General features: G+C 37.5%; 2 protein-coding genes across 28 annotated transcripts in view; one reads left to right on the plus strand and one right to left on the minus strand.

The window, feature by feature from the left end:
- RAPH1 (Ras association (RalGDS/AF-6) and pleckstrin homology domains 1) overlaps positions 1 to 6819 on the plus strand; it is a 103995-nt gene extending 97176 nt beyond the window's left edge. The window contains exon 14 of the mRNA XM_051983721.1: positions 5 to 6819. Coding sequence (XP_051839681.1) covers positions 5 to 1128 — 1124 coding nt within the window. The 3' untranslated portion in view covers positions 1129 to 6819. The remainder of the gene's footprint in view (positions 1 to 4) is intronic.
- Positions 6820 to 12893: 6074 nt separating this feature from the next.
- ABI2 (abl interactor 2) overlaps positions 12894 to 23874 on the minus strand; it is a 112907-nt gene continuing 101926 nt past the window's right edge. For all 27 annotated transcript variants that reach the window (XM_051983750.1, XM_051983748.1, XM_051983741.1 and 24 more), the window contains 2 exons: positions 20400 to 20573; positions 12894 to 14834 (listed from right to left, as the gene is read on the minus strand). In XM_051983750.1, the coding sequence (XP_051839710.1) occupies positions 14659 to 14834; positions 20400 to 20573 (350 nt within the window). In that variant the 3' untranslated portion in view covers positions 12894 to 14658. The remainder of the gene's footprint in view (positions 14835 to 20399; positions 20574 to 23874) is intronic.

Consider the following 23874-nt stretch of genomic DNA (forward strand, 5'->3'; position numbering starts at 1 on the left):
CCAGTTCCCCCTCCCCCCACGCCCCCTCCTCCACCCGAGCCTCACCCTTTAAAGCCCGGCCCGCTGAGCGTGACGCCACAGTCTCCCCCCGCCGTGAAGGCCAAGCCCAAGTGGCAGCCCAGCTCGGTGCCATCCCCGGACTTTCCTCCACCTCCACCCGAGAGCATCCTTGTATTTCCACCTCCACCGGCTGCAACTCCAGGGCTCCCTCCCACCCCTGATAAGATGGGATCTCCAGTCAAAAAGACCAGCAAGACTTCAAGTCCAGGGGGAAAGAAACCACCGCCGACCCCGCAGCGAAACTCCAGCATCAAATCTAGCAGCTGTGCAGAATATCAAGAGTCCAAAAGACCTTCAGTGGACAGCCTTGTTAGCAAATTTGCACCCCCATCGGAACCTTCGGGGTCTCCCAACAAGGAGACCCCCCCACCTCCTGCAGCTCCACCAAAACCTGGGAAACTCAATCTCTCTGGAGTCAATCTACCCATAGTTCTCCAACAAGGAGGCATTTCAGCAAAAGTACCTGGGATGAGTGGACCTGGTAAGGACTCGATGGTAGAGTTTCCTTCTCCTCCTTCAGATTCTGACTTTCCACCTCCTCCACCTGAAATAGAGCTTCCTCTTCCACCGGTAGAGATTCCATCAGTGTTTTCAGGAAACGCTCCTCCCAAAGTGGCCGTTGTTAACCCTCAGCCGCAGCCGTGGTCCAAAAGCTCCGTGAAGAAAGCCCCTCCACCCACGAGGCCCAAGCGGAACGACAGCACCCGCCTCACGCAGGCAGAAACGGCGGAGCAGCAGGGGGCCGCCCCAGGCGCGCCACAAGTGCCCACTTCTCCCAAGTCTAGCCTTAGCGTCCAGCCCGGATTCTTGGCTGACTTAAATAGGACACTGCAACGCAAGTCCATCACCCGGCACGGCTCCCTCTCATCTTCCCGGATATCCAGAGCCGAGCCAACGGCCACCATGGATGATATGGCGTTGCCCCCTCCCCCTCCCGAACTGCTCTCAGATCAACAGAAGGTTGGCTATGGAGGTAGTCATATCTCAGGCTATGCAACATTGCGGAGGGGGCCACCTCCTGCTCCCCCTAAAAGGGACCAGAACACCAAGCTCTCTCGAGACTGGTAGCTACTCTAGGATTCTAGATCATTCTTCAATCAACTAACCTAACCTATAAATTTAGGTGTTCAGCACCTCCTCATGTGATAGAGAATGTGATCAAAATGGTATTCAGCTGTAGCTAAGGGTAATTGTATACATTCCCCTTGTCCCTCAAACTTAGTCCAAAAATGGGTCTTGTCTTTTGGGTGGGGGGATGTGGAGGGGATGTGTGTGTCTTTATCCTTTCGTGTTCCTTTTTTTTCCTCCACGTGGATTGGACCAAAAACCTTTCTTACTTTTCTGCATTTGAGGTATTTTGTAATGTCTGTCCATGTGCAATGAGACTCCGTTTGTGCATGTTTTATAATATACATCCAGTAGGTTTATAATGGGACATTTCTCACAATTATAAAAGACAACCAGAATGTTTGGTTTATCTAGCTTGTTTGAGTGTCTGCCATCAAGCACAGGGAAGGGGCATTTAAGCCAGAAAAGCAGCTCAGCATCTCAAGAATCTAATACTACCTGGAACAGTTGATGTGACCGGCTGCTTAGAATACAGACATGATACAACCAAAACATTCCGGCTGTAAACACTCAAAGAAAGTAGATGTTATTTGGTGATCTGGAGTAAAAATAAATTTCTGCCACAGGTAGCCTTCTAGAATGTGGCATTCTGTCCCTGAGAAAATCAGGGAGAAATTACCTGTTAATAAGCTTTGTTAGTTCATTTTACTGTTAACCAGACGTCCGTTTCCATCCCTCCCTTGAGTTTCAAGAAGCTTTTAATCAAGTTTGGTTCCATGTTTCTTTGTTTTGATTCATTCAGACATCCATGTGTAGACCCAATCAAATGATGTTGATGTGTTCCACTTTGAAGTGTGCACTTTTATCACGTAGCTGTATGTAATGCCACTGTCTACGGAATAAGTAGGCACACACATTATACACATATATCATTGCTCCAAAACCACCTGTAGGGCGAATAAAAATTTCCAATGTTTCTGCTACTCTCCCAAGTAGGAGTGACTAGAGGGCTTCATTTAAGCTTAGTTTTGTCCTTTCCAGCATTAATGAATGCCTAAGTCCACAAACATTCTGTATCTTGTATGGAACTCGAGAATATCATTAGACTTTGAAAATGGGGCAGGGTGAGGGGAGGGAAGTCAGAATCCTGTCTTTATCAATTGTGAAGGCTTATCCAGCTACCAGATAGGGATTGGAATGCCAAATTATGAGAACTTGAGATTGATCACCTGTTGTATATGTGCAGCACAGCATGAAATCAGAGTGGAACAACTCCAGATCTAGTGTTTTCCTAGTTAATCTTACTCCAAGTCGATTTTTATTGGGAGAGGGGTGGGAAGGAGAGAGATGTACATCAGAAATCCTGTCCTATCATCTTGATCTTGAGGAGTGGGAGGAGCTGCTTTTACACAGAAAACCATAGAACTTGCCCAGAAAGCATGAGCATTTCACTATCAGTGAAGAAAAGACGTTCATATTTTTTAAAGATGAAAATATCAAGATCCTGACCTGAAGGAAGAAAGACTCCAAATAATAGTCATCTTTTGGGAATAAGAAAAGATTGAGCAAGTTGCGCACACACACAAAAAATCTCGTAAAAATTTCTCCCCTTAGAAAGCTGTGTATTTAGAGTGAAGAGTGAAGTGAAAGCAAGCGGTACCTCCATTATCACATCACCATTCTCCTGTGTTAAAATAGTTTGAGCAATAAGACCATTGTGCATTTTAAAGCAATGCTACTTTAAAAAGCACTTTTTTCTATTTTCAATCATTCACAAAATTTCCTATGTTGAACATTTCTCTGTTTATGAAGTGTCCTTAAAAGCATTTGTATTGTTGATTCTGAAGCATGCCCTGGTTTAGCCAGCTAAGGCCACCTTGTAGGTAGGCGGTTAAACTCTGCTCTTGCCCGTGGGTGCTGCTGTCATTTTTCCACAGCCTTCTACCTGCAGTTTTGTATTGTAAGGAATTCTACCTCTTCTCTGGGGTGGAGGTATGAAGAATAGGAATCCAGATTTACATACCTGTTTAGTGCTGGGTTTAGTTGCGATGTCAAACTTTTATCAAGTTGGACAGAGGATTGTTTTTCCCTACAAAAAACTAAATCTCTTTTCTCCTTTGGGCCTTCAGAGTTTTTCTGGGACAATTACAGTTTGGACGAGACTCTTAAGAAATAATATTCATTCATCATTCCCTTTAGAATCCATTAGGATTCCCAAATTTTTCTGCCTTCAACAATGGCCAATAATTGTCCTTCATTTTTCCTTGAGATCAAGGACCCTCTGAATGAAGATTTTTGGAGGCAGAAATGATGCTCCAGACCTTTGAAAGTAAGGAACACAATTGCAGCAAGGAATTAAGAGATTTTTTTTTTAAGCTTTGGCTGTCTTGGTTGAACATACAGCCATTTATATCTTAGAGAAACTTATAAATATAATACAAACTATTAGCTTAAGTTTTGTTTTCTTATGTGGATGCAGGAAACTAAATTATAAACCAAAATGAAAGTTCTAATATTCTCTTTGAGGATTTATATTCTTCTAGGAGATTTTATTTTGGGTTTTTGTTTTGCTGCTGATATAACCTTTTTTTCCCCAAGGAGCTTTTGGGGAAACATTAGGGGTTCTAAAAAATTAAAAAAAAAAAACTCTCAAACCTTTGATTTTGAATATTTTTGTAGCCATTCCTTTTTCTCTGTAGGTTCAGGGAAATATCTACTGCCAGATGATACTAGTACTGTGCCTTCCTTTCACTGCCTCTGCTAACAGTTCCAATTCAGCGTTCTTTTTCCAGACCAAGGAGAGAAAGCTGGAAATCTGGCTTGGCAGCATCGACTCCAAGGACCTCAAACAGTTTAGCTTTAAAATACTGCTTTAGACGGCAGTGCAAATTGGTGGTTATTACATGTACTAACCTGCTTATCACCTACAAACTGTACTATCAAGTTTGAACTACAGCAGGATCAATTCTCTCTCTGGTAATAATGTAACTTATGTGTTTTTGTTTTTTAATTTAAGCATGTTAATGTAAACATTAAAATATTCAAAAGATACAATGGGATCTGGTCTTGGAAATTAACATCACAGTTTTGCCTGTGTGGCTTTTACTCAATGGAGGGAAATAATCTGGTTTCTCTAATCTTTATTTGAGGCAAGTGACTATTATATGTTGCCATAGCTCGTTAAATTAGATCATAATTTTGCAAGTTGTTTTGTTGAATGAGAAAAGTAAGTCCAAAGCAAATTGCTGGGAAAAAAGAAAATGTTAAGCTATGCCTTACATTGATACTTGATTGTTCTTAAAATTCTTTGTGCATTTTTGGCTGTCTTTAACTTTGACTCTGTAGAGTGGTGGTCCTACTTGTCTCTTCCTAGGAGTAAATTTGCTGAGAACCAGGTTATGATCCAAACTTGAAAATATTCTTTAATGAGGTTATTTTCCACCTTAAAAGATATACCCAGGATGGATCTGTTAATTTATTAGTCTACAGTGAGCTGTTACAAAGTAAATGTTTAAGAAATATTCAGAGAAAGTGAAGTTTATTATATGCTGCAAGAAAAATGGAGACCCACTTCTAATAATGTTGTTCCTTGTGATTGGTTACAAATATCACAGCCTACATGGTATGAATTAGTTTTGTTTAGCCAGTAGTGCTTTTTGAACTTCTTTTTCCCCAGCTGAAAAGTGAAGGGGGAGGGGGAGAATCTTTTCCAAAAGTTCTGGCCAAATTTCACTAGGTCCCTGAGAGAAACATAGTTTTTCCCACGGATCCTTGGTGCATTGTTCTCTCTAGCCACTACTATTCCTACGCCAACCCTCCAAAGTTAAGATAATTTACTTTCATGGTTGTAAAACTATCAGTTATTTTAAAGTTTAAGCAGTGTTTAATTATAGCAAGTAAACCATTCTGTGAAGATCTACAATGAAGGTGTGCCTTTAATTCAGCAACCTAAACATTTAACTTTACACAAAGGAAGGCAGTAGTTTCGCAGTGGGATTCCTTTAAATATAAACAGTTTTCTGATGAATGCAGTAATTGTAGCAAGAAGGATGCATCTGTGATCTTTTATTTCTAATAAAATAAACTTGAGACTGAACCTAAAGAATGATTAATATGAAAACTAATGTCTTCCATTAGAGGTGAGAGATAATCCTTTAGGATACATCTTTCATTGAACTCCAGAGAGAGAGAACAAATGTTTGGATTTCCATTCAGCCAAATTATATGTATGCCATGTTCAGTAGATGATGGCTTCCCATTAAGATGTAAGAAATTTAAATTCGTATCTACATAATCAAGATTACCAAAATAATTACATAACACACTTAATAACAACTTCTAAAGAAAAAAAAACTGACCTCATTCACAAGTGTAAAAAAAAACAAAACATCTTGATTTGTTTGAGCTTCTTGGGCGAATTAGTGTGCCAAAATAGTAACAAGAATCACTGTTTCTTTGAATTCCTTGAAGCAACGACATTATAGAAATCGGTTAAGTAAATTAATCCATGATGGCTGAAGAAAGGAAGGTATATGTTGTCAAAGCTCAGCAAAAAATGAAACTATGGCTATTTCACCAGTTATAAACATTCTCCAAAATGGAATGATTTCAGCCATGAGTATGTTAGTAGGTGAGTTCAGGGCTGTCTACCAAAGATGTATTTAAGTGAGTGAGGAAAGCCAAGTAAGTAAAAGGTAAAAAGTATTGCATCTGGAAAAGATTTATCAGCACAGAGGTATAACATACTTTGTGAAAATGGACATCTGGACAGTGTTTGTTTCTATAAGTGATTTGTCACGAAAAACTGAATCAATTCGCTCCTCTTTTAAGATATTTTATTTTAAGGAAAACCACAGTTAAATTAAATTTCTTCCTATTCTATACTTATTTAAAGGACTGGCGTTTGGAACAGTTTAACAATGTTTGCAAACTCTCAATCATAATCATTCTGCAAAATATTTTTTCTCCTTAAGAAACAAGCATTAAGTGAAATATTTTCCATAGTTTTACAGCTTCATTTTGTTATCAGCCATTAATGGATTTCTGTACAGAGATGCACATTAAAAGTCATTAGTCTGTGCAAAAGCGTGTACTAGATGTAAATACATTCATGTTTACTGTTTTTTAAGAAATTGCACCTTTTATCTTTAAATGGGATTGCCTCCCCCATTTCCTACTCTTCCCTCTAACCCCTTATTCCATTGGGGGGAAGGAGGGAGGCTCTTAGAAATTCTGACTTCTACAGTTTGGGAGAGCTTTGCCATATATAAATATATAAATAAATATATGTATGTATAAATATACTTTTTTAAGCATGGGAGAGAGGACAAAAGGAACTGCATTATAAAGTACCCAATATACAAAAAAAAATATGCACAATTCAATAAGGATGTAGTTAAATTCAATATTTTTTTGTCTTGTCTTTTGCATAACTGTATGCTCTTATTTCATAATGTGCCTTGCTCCCTGATTGTGTGAAAATAGAGAGATATATTCAGTACTACTGACCATGTTTTCATTATACTGCTGGATTAAGTTATTTTACTGAGTCACTCTCTTGCCAATTATTGTTAGTAACTATTGTAATGGCTTAGGTTGGTGGTCATGAAGTCAGTGTAAATTTTTTTTTTCATTTACATGTTTCCATTATGTAAGTTTACTGAAACCTTAATAAAATATTGGCTTCATCTACACGTGGATTTTTTTCCCCCATGCTGATCTGCAAATGTTCACATTCCTAAGTGGCCAAACACCGGGTCTGTCCTCTTATACCATGATAAATAGGCCATTTCTCATCAAGGGTTAATTTCTGCTTTCTCAGGACCCAAGAAGCACCACCCAAAGTTGTTTGCTAATAACAGGTTGTAAACAAACATAGCAGACATCCTGGAAATACCAGCAGTTGCTTGCAGTCATTTTTTTTTTCCTCCCTCAAGTTGTTTAGAGGCAAGTGAAAAGTAGAATAAGATAGAGAAAGGAACCACTAGGAGAGTAAGCCTGCAAATTCTGGAGAAAAATAGGCTAAATTGATTACTAAGCTTCAGTATCACTATTATACAGAGGAATTTTATTTGGGGAAAAAAGCTTTTTTTGCACTTGTAGCTTACTAGTTGTCTCTTCATTTATGCAAACATATTGAGCATGCTAACTTCTTCAGTGTCAAGACCATTCGTTTTTCCCAGCTTCTGTGGTCAATTAGAAGATTGTGCTGTTGAAGATAAAAGAAATGAGGTCCAAAGAAGAGAGCCATAAGTCAAAGCTAAAGTTGTCTAGCACTCTAGTCAATAGAAAGGGTGCTTGGTGATCTTCCAAGAAAAATACTGACTGAATGATTGGCCAGCATTCCATACAATGGGCTGTGTAGGCAACACACCTCAAAAGTGTGTGTGTATGTGCACGCGTGCCTGAAAAGGATATTCAGCCAGTTCCATAAACGAGCAAATAAAAGTTTTGAATGTTTAAATGACATCCAAAGTCACCTAGCTATCATCAAATATCTGTGATAAAGGATTTGAATTTGGATTCTTCCTGACTCAATGACTGGTGCAGATATTCAGATAATTGTGTGTGACTGGACAAATCAATTTTTCTAGGCCACATTGTCCTCATAATTTAAGTGGAATGGATTGGAGTATATGAACCTCAATCCTATGAAGACAAGTGGAAGAAAGACAGCCCAGGCCCATCAACATATAAAATAGTCTCTCCTAAATATTCTTTTCTCTGATAGGCTAGCAAAAAACCTTTAAATGAAGACACATTTACACAAACCTTTTAACACCATCTTCCCCAAGAACTGCTTTTGATATTTGTTTTAAAAAAAGTGACACCTTTAAAAGCCAGAGCACTTGTATATTTGATGGTGTGTTAAGACATACAACTACTAACAGGGCAAATAAGATGCAAATTACTACTTTTTTTTATTATTGAATGTATTAGATTTATTATTAAATGTAAATAGTTAAATTATAGGGAAAGGAGAAAAGATTCTAATTCCCTGCTACCATTTTTGTCAAACCTGTAAGTGCCAGTTTCATTGTTCCATGCTTGCTTAATAAACATTAAAACCAAATTTAGAATTTTAAGTTTTAATGAGATAAAAACGATATTTTAGTACTAAGGATGGTTACATGATGAATTAAAGAATTCCCAGAATACATTGTGGATATAATGCTTTTAGCCTGTTCAACTTTATGTACTAAGAACAAAGCTGGACAGGATACCAGAAGATGCGTTAGGACTACAGAGCTAGGTGATAACTTGGGGGGATGGGGAAGGATTGTCTAGGTTGGTGGGAGATAGACATATAGGGCCTATTTCTCTTCAAGATGAAACGGCAGAAAAAGCCAGATAATTAGTTCCTAAATTTAAGAATTTATTTGGATGGACCACATAATCTGAATATGTTAAGAGATTGAAGAGGTCCAAAGCCTGCCCCCACACATTTCAGGACATTATTCTTAAACCTCCTTGGGATTACATAGTTTTGAAAGATTACAGAAAACTTTTCAAAATTGATCTGTACCTAAGACAAATTACCATGAACACGTAACACAGTATAGGTAAGGGCACAATCTGGCTGCCACTAGTTTCACATCAAACTGGCCAACACAGCGCTGGGCATTTGGGTCTTTTCTCCACTGTCTACAGTGCGTCTTCTCTTCCAATATCAGCTGAGGATTTACCTCCTCCGCTTCGCAACTTTTTAGTGCTGTTCTCTATTTTCAAAGAACTTGTGTATTTCTCTGTGTTCATATAAAACTCTCAGGAGCACAGAATGTTCCTGGAGGACAAGAATCATCATTTTTGTCCTATCTTCTGCCAAGACAGACAGGCTTGGTAACACTGACGTGAGGGGCATTTTAAAAATATCTGCTGAACCACAGGGAGAGGCTCTAAAGTGAAGATGAAAGAAAATTAAGCCCCCTTAATTCACTATCAAAAAAAGTTTGTTCCCCCCCCCAAAAAAAAAATCCATCTGTCCTATTGTTTCAGACTATAAGAAGAATTACCTGTGTACAACTGGTACTCAAACAGAATACTAATTTATATCCTGTCTACAAGTCAAAAGGCATCAGCCTGAAACAACAGTAGTATGTTACCGTTATCTAGCTAATTGAGCAAGCAGCTACCTGATTGCCAAGAAAGAAACATCTGTATTTGAGAATTTTATTGCTCACCTAGTTTCACCTCTCCAGAATAATTAAGACAAAACCATCACAGTGAAAAACCTAACACATAAGTCAGTTTCCTTATTTGTCGAATAGGACTGACAATACTTAACTACTATCAAAGCTTTTTGATAATGGATTATGAAATCATTAATGCATTATCAATAGCTTGGTATGCACCCAGCAATTACTCTAGGAATAGAAGACCATCTATATAAAAGACTATTTACTAACTGAAGGGGGGGGATGGGACATTTTCAACCTCAAGTATTTTAATGTAACACCAAGAATAATCCCCAAAATGTCTGATTTAGAGACTGTTTTGTTATGTTTTTGTTTTTTGTCTATTTACAAATTTAGAATGCTTACACATCTTACACATCTCTAATCCTTTGGGACAATCTGATACCACTGAAGTGAAAATGGTTCCCTCATAAAAATAAGATTCACCAGTCACTTCTGTGTGCTTTGTGGGTTTTTATTTAGGACATAAAACAAATTCTTAATACACAGCAACAGTTAATTCCAAGTACAATCTAAAAAAAAAAAAAAATGTAAAAAGTCGATGTTCCCCACTTGTTTGGAGGCAGCTTAATGGCGCGCACGCACAAATATCACTCATAGCAGACAAGCTGCTCCCCCGAGTCCTCCATGATTTATAAAGTCTCACTGCCACCAACTTCCTTCTCTCTGGGGCTGAGTGCATCAGATGGATTAGTTAGCACTGGCAGAGCACAAATCACGGCCATCCTACCTATAAACCGTATTTTTCTATTGTTTCTTAAAAATGTACATGGACACAAGGTATGGTAGAAACTGCTTTTCCATAGAATTCTGAAGTTGCAAAAAGACACTTCCATTTTAATGTGAAAATAAGCACTTTTGTATTTTTTTTTATTTTTTACAAAAACGTTTCAAGATATTTAGCAAGGTTTATTTGCGTAAATAATCCATTTGTACACAGGTTGGCCTGGCATATTTGTCAATTTCCATATCATTGTATGAGTTTCAATAAGAAATAGGAACAAATATTAGCAGAAAATAAACTTCAGCTCTCAAGCACAATGTGCCTTTTTCAGTGAATGGCTCTATATGAGCCTCTCTTAAAAGACTGGTGTGCAGTGCCCCTTCCACTGCTAAAATACCATATAAAACATGTGTTTGCAACATACGCCTTATCAAGGAGAGAAGACTACTAAATAGCAATTCACATTTAAGTACCATTTTTTAAAATTCCCACCTCACTACTGAAGGTTGCACTCGGCACGCCGATGTAATAATTCAAAGAGGAACTGTGAATAATACTTTAATGGCATTTATCAAAACATGGCCATATTTTTTTTTCAAGTATCTTCCTAAAGATATCAAGTGGAACTCCAATATTCTCACAGTTTTAAAGAAAAACATAGCATATTTAATCAAAACAGCATGGTGTAGTGGAAAGACCACTGGACTGGGCAGCATGATTCTAGTCCTGGCTCTACCACTAACTAGCTGTGGGACCTGGAGCAAGTCACTTAATGTCCCTGGGCCTCAGTTTCCCCATCTGAACTAGATGACCTAAGGTCCCTTCTGGCTCTAATAATTTTTATGAATCTAAGTAAACCCATTTGGGGATGCCCCCTCCCCCCCTTAACACCAGTGAAGGTGGAATTCCCAACCAATGAATTAAGTGTAAACTGATGGAAATTAAATGCCTACCTTCCTAAATACTTGGCTATTGCCTGCTACCTTCTCATAAGGCTATTTTTAGTGTCACGGTGAGCCCCAGGACACAACATGCTCCCTTCACTAGAGAAATATGTGGTTAAGGACAACAGGAGAGGAATTCTAATGTAAAGGCAAGTGCTGAAATAAGAAAAAAGTTTAAAACAAAAATAAAAATACACATAATCTCCTATCTCACCAGAACTAAGAATTTTATCAAGTTGCCTTTGTTTTTTCCAGGCAGTAGTAAGACACTGATGAAATAACTGAAAATTGCCAGCTACATCACCATCCTAGGGATGAAAGAAACCAGTAAATTATTAAACAAAATCCAAAAAGGGGCAGAGGGTATCCTTCCTGGTGACATAGAATCAGTCCCTCAGAAACATGCCATTAATACCAGCTGCTTGCTTCCCCTAACTAAACTGCCCAAAACAAGGACCACTGAAGGGGGTAAACACAAAACAGCCAAGCAATGGAAAACACTGCTGAACAAGAAAAGAGGAGGTTCGTCTTTATCAATCCAACAACAGGCTGAGCCTTGCAACATCCTCAATTGGCACTTTTTAAAAGTTTATGTCATCTTCACTCTAAGGCCATAGAACAAGGAAGTGTATTTTCATTCATTATCTCCATGGAAATCAAATACCAAAAGAGGAACAGCCAAATTGGGCGGCAGCTACGACTACTAATACGACTACGACTACGACTACTACTACGACTACTACTACTACTACAACTACTACTACTACTACTACTACAACTACTACTACTATTTGCAGGGTTTGGGAGGAAGGGTGAAAGTAAAATCAAATATAATCTAGGAAAACATGATCCAGAGGGAAAGGATTTAGTTTGGGTTGTGGCCCTTGAACACTTTATTATGGACCATGATAGCATTCCCCTCATACCTAGTGACAACACTGCTGAGGGCTGGTCAGTAGCTTTTGGACTTGGATCACCTTTGCTACATCACTCTGCACTGTTTCTTAAATTTAAGTTTTTCCAAGCTTTTTTTTTAAAAAGTCAAGTTTTTCAATAGGACAAAAGGGAAACTTACAATTGATAAAATTGGAAACAGCACCCTCACTATTAGTAGCATGCAGTCTATGAAATATTACATACATTAAATTCTCCAATTACTCTGGGTTTTGATCACATAGAATCCTTCCTAGACAAGCTATAGAATTCTAAACTGTACAAAATAAAAAATATGCATGAAATCCAACAATTTTTTTTTTACACATCAGTACTGAATAGAGCAAAAACCAGCAGCAATTGAGACCCATGGACTCCCTCCACAGTGACTCTAATAAGATGAAAAACTTCACAAATGTCATCAGCAGACAGCAAACATTGGTCCATTCTTAGAGAAAACCCTAAGCTTATCTATCTCTGCAAGTCCAGCTCAGCTGATATCTGTTTTTGTAATTGAATAGGATGAGTTGTCAGATTACCTTTTAGACTTCAAAAATGTGTCTGCATTGCAAACCCACTAAGCACTCTGAAGCAGAAAATCCTGCAGGTATGAGTAGATACTGGGGATAACTCATTTAAGGGATATATTTTTTAAATTAAGGTACCCACCCAGTACTAACCACCCACCACCACCACTCCATCCCCCTTCCCTTCAAAAAATAAAACCCCTAGGCACATCAATCCACTTCAGGCAGTAAAAGTAAGTCTCAAGCTTATCTTAAGTCAGCCACAGGTTGATTCTAAAAAGGAAATAAAAGCTCAGAGAGACACCCAGTGCTAATGTTGTTGGGGAGGGGGGGAAGGGGTTTTGGTCAAGTTCACTTAATAGGAGTACTCAGGCACAGATGAGTAAACTAATAGCATATAGGACTCCCAGCTATTAGAAGACCTGAAAATAAGATCACTAAATGACTGTGAAAACGGCAATGTGGAGTTTTATTGATAAAAGAACTATATAGTTGGGCCTCGGTTAAAATTTTAAAGAAGCTTTGTGGTCAAAGCCAGGAATCTTCTTTCCTGCTAACACCTTGCCCACCTGTCCCTCAAGTCCACTAAACCTCGCTGTTCAGTCAGTGCAAGCCTGCTCAACACTCCCGCCCTGGCCTAGCCTGGCCTCCCTGAATTGTGGCTGAGTATCTAGAATCCTGGTCAATAGGATCAGGGGGAATGGAGCTGGTCCCATTCTCAGATCATTTCTTATTTAGAACTACCATCCGTTATCAGGATTTGGGGCCTCTGGAGATATTTCTTAGATTAACTCTGTGGAAAAATGAAGGTCAGAAATGCACTGCTCTTCTAACTCGAGAGTTGAACTCCAAAATTGTATCTGTTGTATAAACAAAAGAATTAATAATTTCTGCTATAATCTCTATTTAAGTTGAAGAAGGTCTAGCCCACAAAACTGGCAGTGCCAAAACTTGACCTACTAAGCTCATTTTAATACTGTAATTTTAATATTTAATAGGAAAAGGTACCTTATTTTCAGTTGAAAACAAGTCTCTCAAGGGTTTTTGTTCTGAATTATTTTTTGTTTTTTAAACTTTTCTATGAGTATAAAGGGAAAAGCAGCTTAGACAGTTGTACAATTAAAGTTAGTCTTTAATGATCAGAGAGAGTAGCAATACTTTAACTTCCATTGTAGAGACTTGCCAACAGATCTAAAAACTGTTTGTTCTTTCCAAATAAAGCTAATAAGATTTTCCTCCATACTGCAAAATTAAGGGGAAAAAAACCATCTACTCTGAAGTCATTTTTTTTTTTCTCCTCAAAGCTTTAATGCCCAAAGTAAAGTTTTCATCTTGACCATTAATAAGAACATATGTCATTCAAGTGTTAACTTAAAATCTTCAGGCTTGATCCTCAGAACCTGAAGGAAATATAATTTCCACTTCACTATACCCATTGCTTCGGGATAACTAACCCTTGTTATAAGTAGTCTGGATATATAAGCCATCAGTGGCAATGTAGTATTTCAGAATACTAAAGTAAATTTGTGGTACCAGTTAGCTAGCCTTAGAAGTCCCTAACACTTGATAAACTTCATCATCTTAATGACTTAGGCTGACAATTATAATGACATACAAGTCAGTTTTGCATACACTTGTTTTCAGCCACAGAGTGCTAAGAAATTGCAAATTCTAACTGCATTAAACAAGTAACAAACAACCTGGAAAGCCTTTTGTGTTAACTTTCAAATACGTTCTGCAGATGCCTCATCTTCAGGTGGAAGAAAAAATGACTAAGATGCCCACTGGGTCATAACGTTAACAGCATGATTATCTTGGCATTTTTAATGCCAAGCGCTAAAGCTTGGGAGAAAACCTCTGGATTAGATATGATTCCTGAGAAAGATCCTAGATTCTACCTCAGTCTTTTTTTTTTTTTTTTTTGACTCTGTTTCAGTGACATGTATAGGTCATTTCATTTTCTACATACCCAGAGATGAATAGGTCAGCTCTTTACTTCCAAGAACTCAGCACAACCACTACTAACCATCAGAAGATCCATTTGTTCGTGTTTAGGTCACTAAATTGCTTTTTTATAATAATTTTTTAAGCCAAAACACAGAAGCAGTTTTATTATCCTTCATCCATGAGTGTATTCTCCAGAGCCTTGTGTAAATCTGGAAAGCCCCTAATAGTTCCTTTTGATCCCAGAACAACATAATCAATCTTCACTCAGAATAATGCATGATGGACTCCACATAATTCCCTGGAAAGAGCCCAGTCACTCCATTCATGACTCCCTCATACCAGCCATCATCGTTCTTCTTGATGACATAAATGATAGCTCCTTCCTGAAATGAGAGCTCATCCTCTTTGTCTTTTGTGTAATCATAAATCGCGACAACTAGAAAAAATGAAAATATGAAATATGTAGGAAGAAAAAAACAAGGAGTTTCTAAGATACTCAAATAACACAGTAATTTTCCAAAAGCAAATAAAAAAAAGTTCTGCCTGGGTGTTGATTAAAGACTCAGCTTGCTCAAAATAATAGACTAACACCTTAACCACAAGAAACTTCAAGTGTCCTTAAGATCTTGGTTCAAACTTATCTAGTTATTAGGACCATTACAATGACATTATAAGCATACTTTGTGACACTGCTAAGCACAAGACAGTTCCTGTCTTAAAAGAGCTCACAGTCTAATTACCAAGGATACATTATTCTTATTTTAAATTTAATTAAGAGGAGGGCTTCTTCAACTTCTTCCATTCATGACCCTTTTTCACCCAAGAAATTTTTAAACAATGCCTAGTATATAGATATATAAAAGAGGTATACAAATCAAACATCTGCTCCACATTCAATTACATGACCCCATATGGGTTTGTAAACCACAGTTTAAGAAGCTTTGAATTAGAAAACTATAATTATTTCAATTTCACCAGAAGAGTCTTCTCCATTGCTCTGTAGGATGAAAACACACATTCTCCATCCATTTTTGACCTAACCTTAGCATCTTTGCAACTTCAGTAAAAATTTTCTTCAATTGCAATCTGCATCTATTCTGTGTTATCTTGAAAAGATTTAAGTTTAATTATAAGGCCTCAGACTTCTTTAAAAAAAAAAAAAACAGAAATGAACTAAATACCACGTCACAACTGGAGAATATAAGTACTAGGTGATTTGATGAAAAATTCAAGTTTCTCATCAAAAATCCAAATGGTTCTCAATTAAGCTCTGAAATGGCTTATGTCATGGAAGGAGAAAAAGATAACAATATTTTATCAGTCAATTCATAAGCATTTCTAAGCACTTCCAGGCACTGTGCCAAGCTTATTGAAAAACAGGAACCAAAAGGATACAGCCCTTATACTATAGGAAATACACTATACTGTCCATATACTATAGAAAATATATACGAAATACATACACAAGGTTTGTGCAGGAAACACTTTCTTTAAATGTATTTTGTATTTATATAAACTTCTTTGGGATAAGAATTTAGTAAAGAGTAAATTTTAATTGATGTTATCAATTATCACCATCAATCAATAAGCATTTATTAAGTACCTACTATGTGCCAGGCACTGTGCTAAGCTTGGGAGATATAAAAGAAAAAAGAAAAAAAAAAAACAATCCCTCATCTAAAAATGCTGCTCACAGTCAAATGGGGGAGCTATGAAAACACATATGTTCAAACAAGATACAGACTAAAGGGAGAAAATTAACAGAGGAAAGATACTAAGCACTAAGTAAGGATCAGAAAAGATTTCTTACAGAAGGTGGGATTTTAGCTAGGACTTAAAGGAAATCTGGAAGTGGAGACGAACAAGGAGAGAATTCTAGGGATGGGGAATAGCCAATAAAAACTTCCAGTCAGGAGTATGTAAGTGTATGTATATATGGAGGAGAAAGCAGTCAAGATTAAGTGACTTGCTCAGAGTCACACAGCTAGTAAGTGCTAATGTCTGAGGTTGGATTTGAACTCAAATCCTCCTGAGCAGCAGGGCCAGTGCTCTATCCATTGCGCCATTTGGCTGCCCCAATGAATAATTTTTAAAGCAAAGAAATAGAAAAAAAAAAAAAAATCAGCAAAGTATCAAAATATCAACAAAATCTAAAAATGTGTGCAATGTTTGACACTTGTGGATCTCCTAACTCTGAACAGGAAGACAGAAGTGTCTCCTCCTCTCTCTTCTTAGGGTCATACTTGTTCTTTCTGATTTTACAAACTTTTGGCGGTTTAGTGTTGGTGGCTATTTCCATTTACCTAGCTGAGGTCATTTTGCTGACCATTTTCTTGGCTCAGCTTTCTTTGCTCTGTAGCAATTCATGTTAATGTTTCTTTGCTTCCCTATAGTCCTCATCTTTGTCCATTTTTACAGTAAAGAAATATGCCAGGACATTCACGGACCACGATCTGTTTGACCATTTGCCAATGAACAGACATGTACTCTCCCCACCCCACCCCCAATGCTCTGATACCACCAAAAATGCTACTATATTTTGGGGTATGTGTTACCTTTTTGGGTATAAGCCTAGTAACAGAATCTCTGGGTCAAAGGGCATAGACATTAGTCACTTTATTTGCATAATTCTTCACTGTTTTCTAGAAGAGGTTCTCTACCATATCACAGCTCCACTGATAATGCTTTACTTAGGGTGCACCTATATTCTAACAACATTGTAAACTAATTATATCCATCTTTTGTCATCTTGGACAGAAACATGTTTAATTTTATTTATTTATTTATTTATTTTTGCTGAGGCAATTGGGGTTAAGTGACTTGCCCAGGGTCGCACAGCTAGGCAGTGTTAAGTTTCTGAGGCCACAATTTGAACTCAGGTCCTTTTGACTTCAGGGCTGGTGCTCTAACTACTATAACATGTTTAATTTTTACCTTTGGTTCCCCAAAGCTCAGTAAAGTGTCAAGAAATGTTATTATTATTAATGTTTACTAAATGAATGACAGACTCCAATACTCAAAGTGAGCAATACCAACAGGATGCATTTCCTGTTTTGTGCCTTCCTTTTTATTAGTAGTCATAGAACAGTGTTAACTTGTCAGGTTCTATTGAGGATTTTCAAAATGTTCTTAAAATATGCATGATATTATGCATAAGTTGCATAAGTTGGAGGAGTTTAAGCTGGAGGAGTCTTCAAAGTCACATTTGCTCTACTGAATCAAATGGTGCTAAGATACGTTTTTAAGTGTGGAAATTAAGTTATGTGGAGCACCTTAGTGACAAAAGGCAAGAAAAGAACTCCTAACACAGGGAGTTGTCTGCATGAGCTCCTCTATTACTCTCCTAAAATTATGCTAATAATCCTTTCTAAAAAGGCACACATGTCACAAGCCAATGTTTTTTTTTTTTTTAATTGTAAAAAAAGTTAAGGGAAAAAAATATCCATTTTTCATTTATTGAAAGCAATGAATGATAGGGAGGTGAGCATTTTTAAGCAGCAACTGATGTATATGCTTTTAAGTTAGTTGTTAATCAAACAACTATTCAAGACTTAGCAGGATTCTGCCTTATTTGAAATCTACTTGGATGTTTATATTTTATTCAGCATAATATTAAAAAAAGAAAAAGGTGAGACCATTACATGTCTCCCTTTATAATCTAGCTTCTGACTTCATCACACCATTCAAATTGCTTTCTCCAAAGTTGCTGAAGGTCTCTGAACCTCCAAATCCAGTGGCCTTTTCGAAATCAGTGCTCATTTTCCTTCACTTCTCTGCAGCCTTTGACACTGCTGATTGCTCCTTTCTGAGGACTCCCTTTTCCAAATACCACTCTCTGCTGCTCCTCCTCTTACCTTTTTCACCCCCCTCCCCCCGCCCCGGGTCTTTTTGCTTCATCTCTTGTACATCACTCTCTAACCATGGATGTCTCTTAGGGGTCTGCCTTGGCCCTCTTCTCTTCTCTTTCTAAGCTACTTCACTGGGGTGATCTCATCAGCTCCCATAGATTTAGAGTCATCATCTCTAGGCTGATGATTCTCAAATCCACCTCTCTTGCCCCCACTCTCTGCTGACGTCCAGTCTCGTATCTCCAACTAACTGCCCGTCAGACGTGTCAGACTGGATGACCAACAGACAGGTTGGGCTCAGCATCCTGAACACACTGTCTTTCCCTCCAAGTGCTCCCCCATCTCCTAACTTAGCACTTACTGTAGGGGTACACATCCTTCCATCCCTCTGTCAAGCTCACAAGTTAAGAGCCCTCCTGGACTCCTCACTCTCTCTCTCACTCCTCATATCCAAGGACTATTGATTTCATCTTTGCAACCTTTCTCTAATAGTTTCCCACTTCTTTCCTCTGACCCCACTTCCACTGTAATATCTCATCATCTCATGCTTGGATAACTGCAATAAACTACCACTGAGGTCTGCCAGTCTCACATCCCTCCCCATCCCAATCCATCCTCCATTCCAAAAGGGATTTCCCTGAAGAGCAGGTCTGATCCCATCACATTCTACCCCTTTCCCATAAACTCCATTAACTTCCTATTATCTCCAGGTCCGAATACAACTGCTCTGTTTGGTATTCAAAGTCTTTTCCTATCTTTCCAATCTTTCTTATACTTTACTCTGCCTAAAAGACTATTTCACAGAGAATTCACACCAGGAAAGCATTCACAGGGGGGTCAAAAGAGGCAAGGTAAAGACACTTTCAAGGTCTCTCTGACAAATTTTGGAATCAACTCTGAGACATGGGAGACACTGTTACAGGACTACCCAGCATGGCACACCTGCACCCAAGAAAGTGCTGTGTTCTATAAGCAAAGCAGAAATGTGGCAGCTCAAAAACAACAACAAAAAAAAACATGAAATGCAAAAATTTAGAGTTATCTCCATTCCAAATGTTCACAGGGACTATTTGTGCCCCGCATGTGCTAGAGCCTTCCAAGTTCATCTTGGTCACACTGTGCCTTGATCAAAATATGGAAATGTCCCTTTGGTCCTCTTCAAGGAGAAGGACCTTACTTCCCAATATGGACGTTTCCATCAGTGATCCTGGCCTCCTGGCTCTTCCACGAACAAGAGACTCCCAGTCTTGGCTCTGGGTACTCTCCCTGTCCCCCATGCTGAAATGTTCTCCCTCCCTCTTTTCCCAACCTTAATTCTAGCACCTTTCCTCTTTCAATTATTTTCCCATATAGTTTGTTTTGTTCTTATTTCTTTGCATGTTCTCTCCCATTAGATTGTAAGCTCCTTAAAGACAATGACTATCTTTTCCCTCTTTTTATTAAGCACATGCCTAGCACATAATAGATTTTCTGACTAATTACTTTGGAAGCAGTTGAGAACTTTTCTTTGGACTGAAAATGATGTCACAATCATTATCCCTAAAATTACTTTTCTTTCAAGAATCTTTTTCTAGGTGAGCTGAATGTATTCAAAAATATTTATTTATTAGTCATGTTAATCTGATGGGCAATGTCTAAACTAGTTTTTAATTTTCTTACTAGTTTCATTTCACATATTTTTTTTGCTTCATATATAGGAAGGATTCCCTTAAAAACACTCATAAATTTACCTTTCAAGTGAAATGAATCATTAACAATGTTTCTTTCTTGGGAGAAGCTTCTTTATGGTGATTCTTATTCTTAAATTAGATATTCTGATTCACTAGACTACTAAAATTACACTTTATAACTTTATAACTAAAAAAATCTTTAAATATTCATGGGACTCAAAGAAAAGTCATTTCCTTGTCTTAAGATAAAACAACTAATCACTGTTAGATGAGAGAGGAAAGACAGGTAGGTACCATGAACAAAAGATGACAAGAATTTTCAAACTATAATCTAGCAGTGCTTTTAAAAATCACACAATCTTTAAAACTGACATGAGATTTTGAAGACTCTACCATAGAAAGAAATTTACTTGGAAGCAGAGAGACAACTTGAGATTGTTTTGAGAATTAATTTGTCTTCTCCACATATCATATAATATTTACCTTTTTCTAAATAGGTCCTTGGTGCCCAGGGAGGGTCCTCTTCAGCATAGGGGTCACTGTACTCTACCACAGCTGCCTCCTCCTCTTCATAATCTTCTGGTGGTGGAGGTGGAGGTGGAGATTCATCAAAGACTGGATCTTCTGTAGGAGGTGGAGGAGGAGGAGTATCTGAAACTAATAAATCATCAAAATGATAAAAAATATACAAAAATAGTGATTTGGGATGTTTCTCATTCTAATATTGCATTATCATAGAATTCAAAATTAGATTTGGAAATGGACATTACTAAAACAAACAAACAAAATTAGAAAGAAGACAAGAGAGAGTTTACTGTCTCTTGACACTAAATTTTAGTGTCTAAATCTTCAAGCTTGATATTCTTATAGATCATCTTGGGTTCTAATAGGATCTCCAAATTTACCCAAGCTAACCCTTTACCTGATGCATGAATTTTGCTGATACTACTTTTTGATAAGTGGTTATTTAGCCTCTGCTTAAACATATCTAGTACTGAGAACTGTCTAAATCAGTCCACTCCATTTCAGACAACTAATGGATAGAAAGGGCTTCCTTGAAATGAACAGTTATGTACCTCTTGGGAATGGCTACCCGTGGAAAACTGTGACACATCTCCCCATCCCATATGTGGGATACAAAGAACAGATCTAAGTCCCTTGCCATGTTCAAATATTTGAATACAACTACAATTGTGCCTCCAAGTTTTTTCATCAGGATGCCTTGACGTCATGGTTTTTAAGCTACCTTGATCTCTTTGATCAATTATTCTGTATGTGGTCTCACTGGATCAGTATACAACAAACCATTACTTCTCTTAATCTTAATCCACAGTTTTATACATGAAATCTAATCTTATTTTGTGGGAGGAGGGAGGAAGAGGCAAATGGAATATCACATTTTTAACCCATTTTGATCTTGCAGTCAACTAAAAATTTCAAATCTTTTTCAGATGAAAAATTTTCTAGCTACCACCTCCTTAATTATAAACTTGTATGGGTTTTTTTTAACTTGAGTTTAGGATTTTACCTTTGTCTTCATTAAATTTTGGCTTTTCAAATATAGCCCATCTTTCAAATTAAAAATTATAAAAATTTAATCAAGTCATATGACTAAAGAGTCCAAAAAAAAAAAAAAAAAAAGCCATACTGGCTATTTCTCTGGACTTTTTCATCTGCAATCTCATAAGCATTCAAGCCCCTGAAAAATACTGAACAAAAAGGAATTATAAATAGACCTGTAGCATGCCTCTAATAACACATTTCTCCAAGTTAAAACCAACTTAAGATTGGATTCAGTCTTTCTACTGTAAAACACAGTAGAAAGAACACTGGCTCTGGAGTCCAAGGACCTTGATTCAAATACCATCTCTGCTGCTTATGACCTATGTGACCTGAGACAAATTACTTAACCTCTCAGGGCCTCAGAGTTCTTATCTGTAAAATGAGGGGTTTGGACTTACATCTGAGATCCTTTCCAGATCTACATCTAGCCTTTGTGTATGATCATTCTACTTTTAATTAGGCTAATCATTTAATCCATACTTCCATGATCTGTCTATAAGGCTCATGCGAGATTTTGTCAAATACCAAGTAATATTCCTGATTTCTATCACAGTAGTAATATTGTCAAAAGATTAATTCAGGTTTTTCTGCATTGATGTGTTTTAATGAAGCTGGCTACTAGGGATCATCATATAGCTATAAGTGCTAACAATCATATACTTAATGAACAATTTGGGAATTCCTCCTTTCTTCACTCCAAGTACAAAAGTCTAAATGTGGCAGGATTTTTGGGCCCTTTTTGAAGATTTCGTTTATCTAGTTTTTTTTCTCTTTTCCAAGTTTCCTCAAAGACTGCATCTATAAATTCTTTTACATAGTCTGAATTTCAATTCATTCGGGTCAGAAGACTTGAACTTATTTAGTAAGCAAGAACTTAGTGTGAAGTACACATTATTTCTTTAAGCTCTTTCCACAACAAATAGTCAAAGATAAAAAGGATAGAAAAAATATTTTGTGGAAAAAACAAATTATACATTTATATATTCAGGGTGTATAAGTATGTATATGTGTATGTATACATATATAAAACTGTAATGGGCTGAGGCTTGAGTTGATGCACTGAGGTCCCAAGCACATGAGGCTAAATAGTAATTGGACCATACTCTATTAATATATAAGCTTGGAGAAAGAATGGCCCCCACCCACTCTTTGTGCAAGTCCTGATGTGTTGTATAGGAAATGACGATTTTGGTGGGTGGAGGCAGGGGAGTGGAAAAGGAAGGGGAGGAGAGACTTTTGGGATTGCCATTGCCACGGTTGGCTCGGCTCGCGTCGCTCTCTCTTAGCTGGCTTCCTGTCGCAACTGCCTATATTTGCTATTGCAATCTTTATTCACCTCTTCACTTCAATAAATATTGAAGATTTTTCCCTTAACCTGAATTCCTGACTCTGGCTGATTTTAAATACGCGGTCATTACATAAAACTATAAATATGTGTGTATATATATATTAGATGTAAAGTATAGATCACTACTACTATTAAAACTTTTATACTTAACATATTTTATTATACCTCGACAAAAAATCTATATGAAACAGCCTTCAACTGATATTTTGGGCAGTTTAGAGTATGGTTGTCGCTCTGAGGTTTCTTTGCTAACAAAATAAAATAATACCCAGCTTGTGTAGGCACTGTTTAATGTTTCAAAGAAGCAGAACAAAATTTCTTATTCTTTAAAAATAAGAAATGTCCAGTGTGAACAAAAAGTTTCTTAAGGGTGCCAAAAAGATAATCTTGCTGGAGATTTCTATCTCTATGTTTTATGATACTTTATGATTAAAGGGTAAACTGAAAAGGTAAACTTTTAGGACTAAAAGAAAAAATGAGAAATTACATCAAGATCTGGAAAAAAGTGTGTTGTCAATGTTTAAGTAAAAGATGAGTGCCTGGAAGTCAAAAGGCTCTCATTTAAAGCATTACGAAGAATACTAGAAGGCAAGAAGCATCTATCAAACAAGAGAGCAACAAGAGAGGAAGTGGAGTTCAAGATAGAGCAGGGAGCAGGTAGAGGCAGCTCAATGAGAAAAGACTGAATGATGGCTGCTTGGCCAATACTCCAGTCACAGCCATTGCTCTCTTCAGCTTCTCCCAGAGGTGAAGAGAGGTACAGCTACCCAGAAGGACTTGTCCCTCTTTGCTTTCACCTCTGGCTTGAGAAAAAAAAAGCAACTGCTGTGGGATCCTTAGGAACTGGTTTAAAAGTGAATAAACTTGATTGTGCTTTGGTGAGCACCATTCTGATGAGACAGCGGAACATCCTGGAACATGAATGACTGGCTGGGCTGGACTCTATAGCTAAGATGTACCCAGTTTGACTTGGTAGTTGTTTGGTTTTATTTAAAGAAAACTGCTATTCATAATGAATTCACATCTTCTGAATCTTTTAAGGATGAA

The sequence above is a fragment of the Antechinus flavipes genome, chromosome 3 (genome assembly GCF_016432865.1).
Source record: "Antechinus flavipes isolate AdamAnt ecotype Samford, QLD, Australia chromosome 3, AdamAnt_v2, whole genome shotgun sequence".
NCBI lineage: Eukaryota > Metazoa > Chordata > Mammalia > Dasyuromorphia > Dasyuridae > Antechinus > Antechinus flavipes.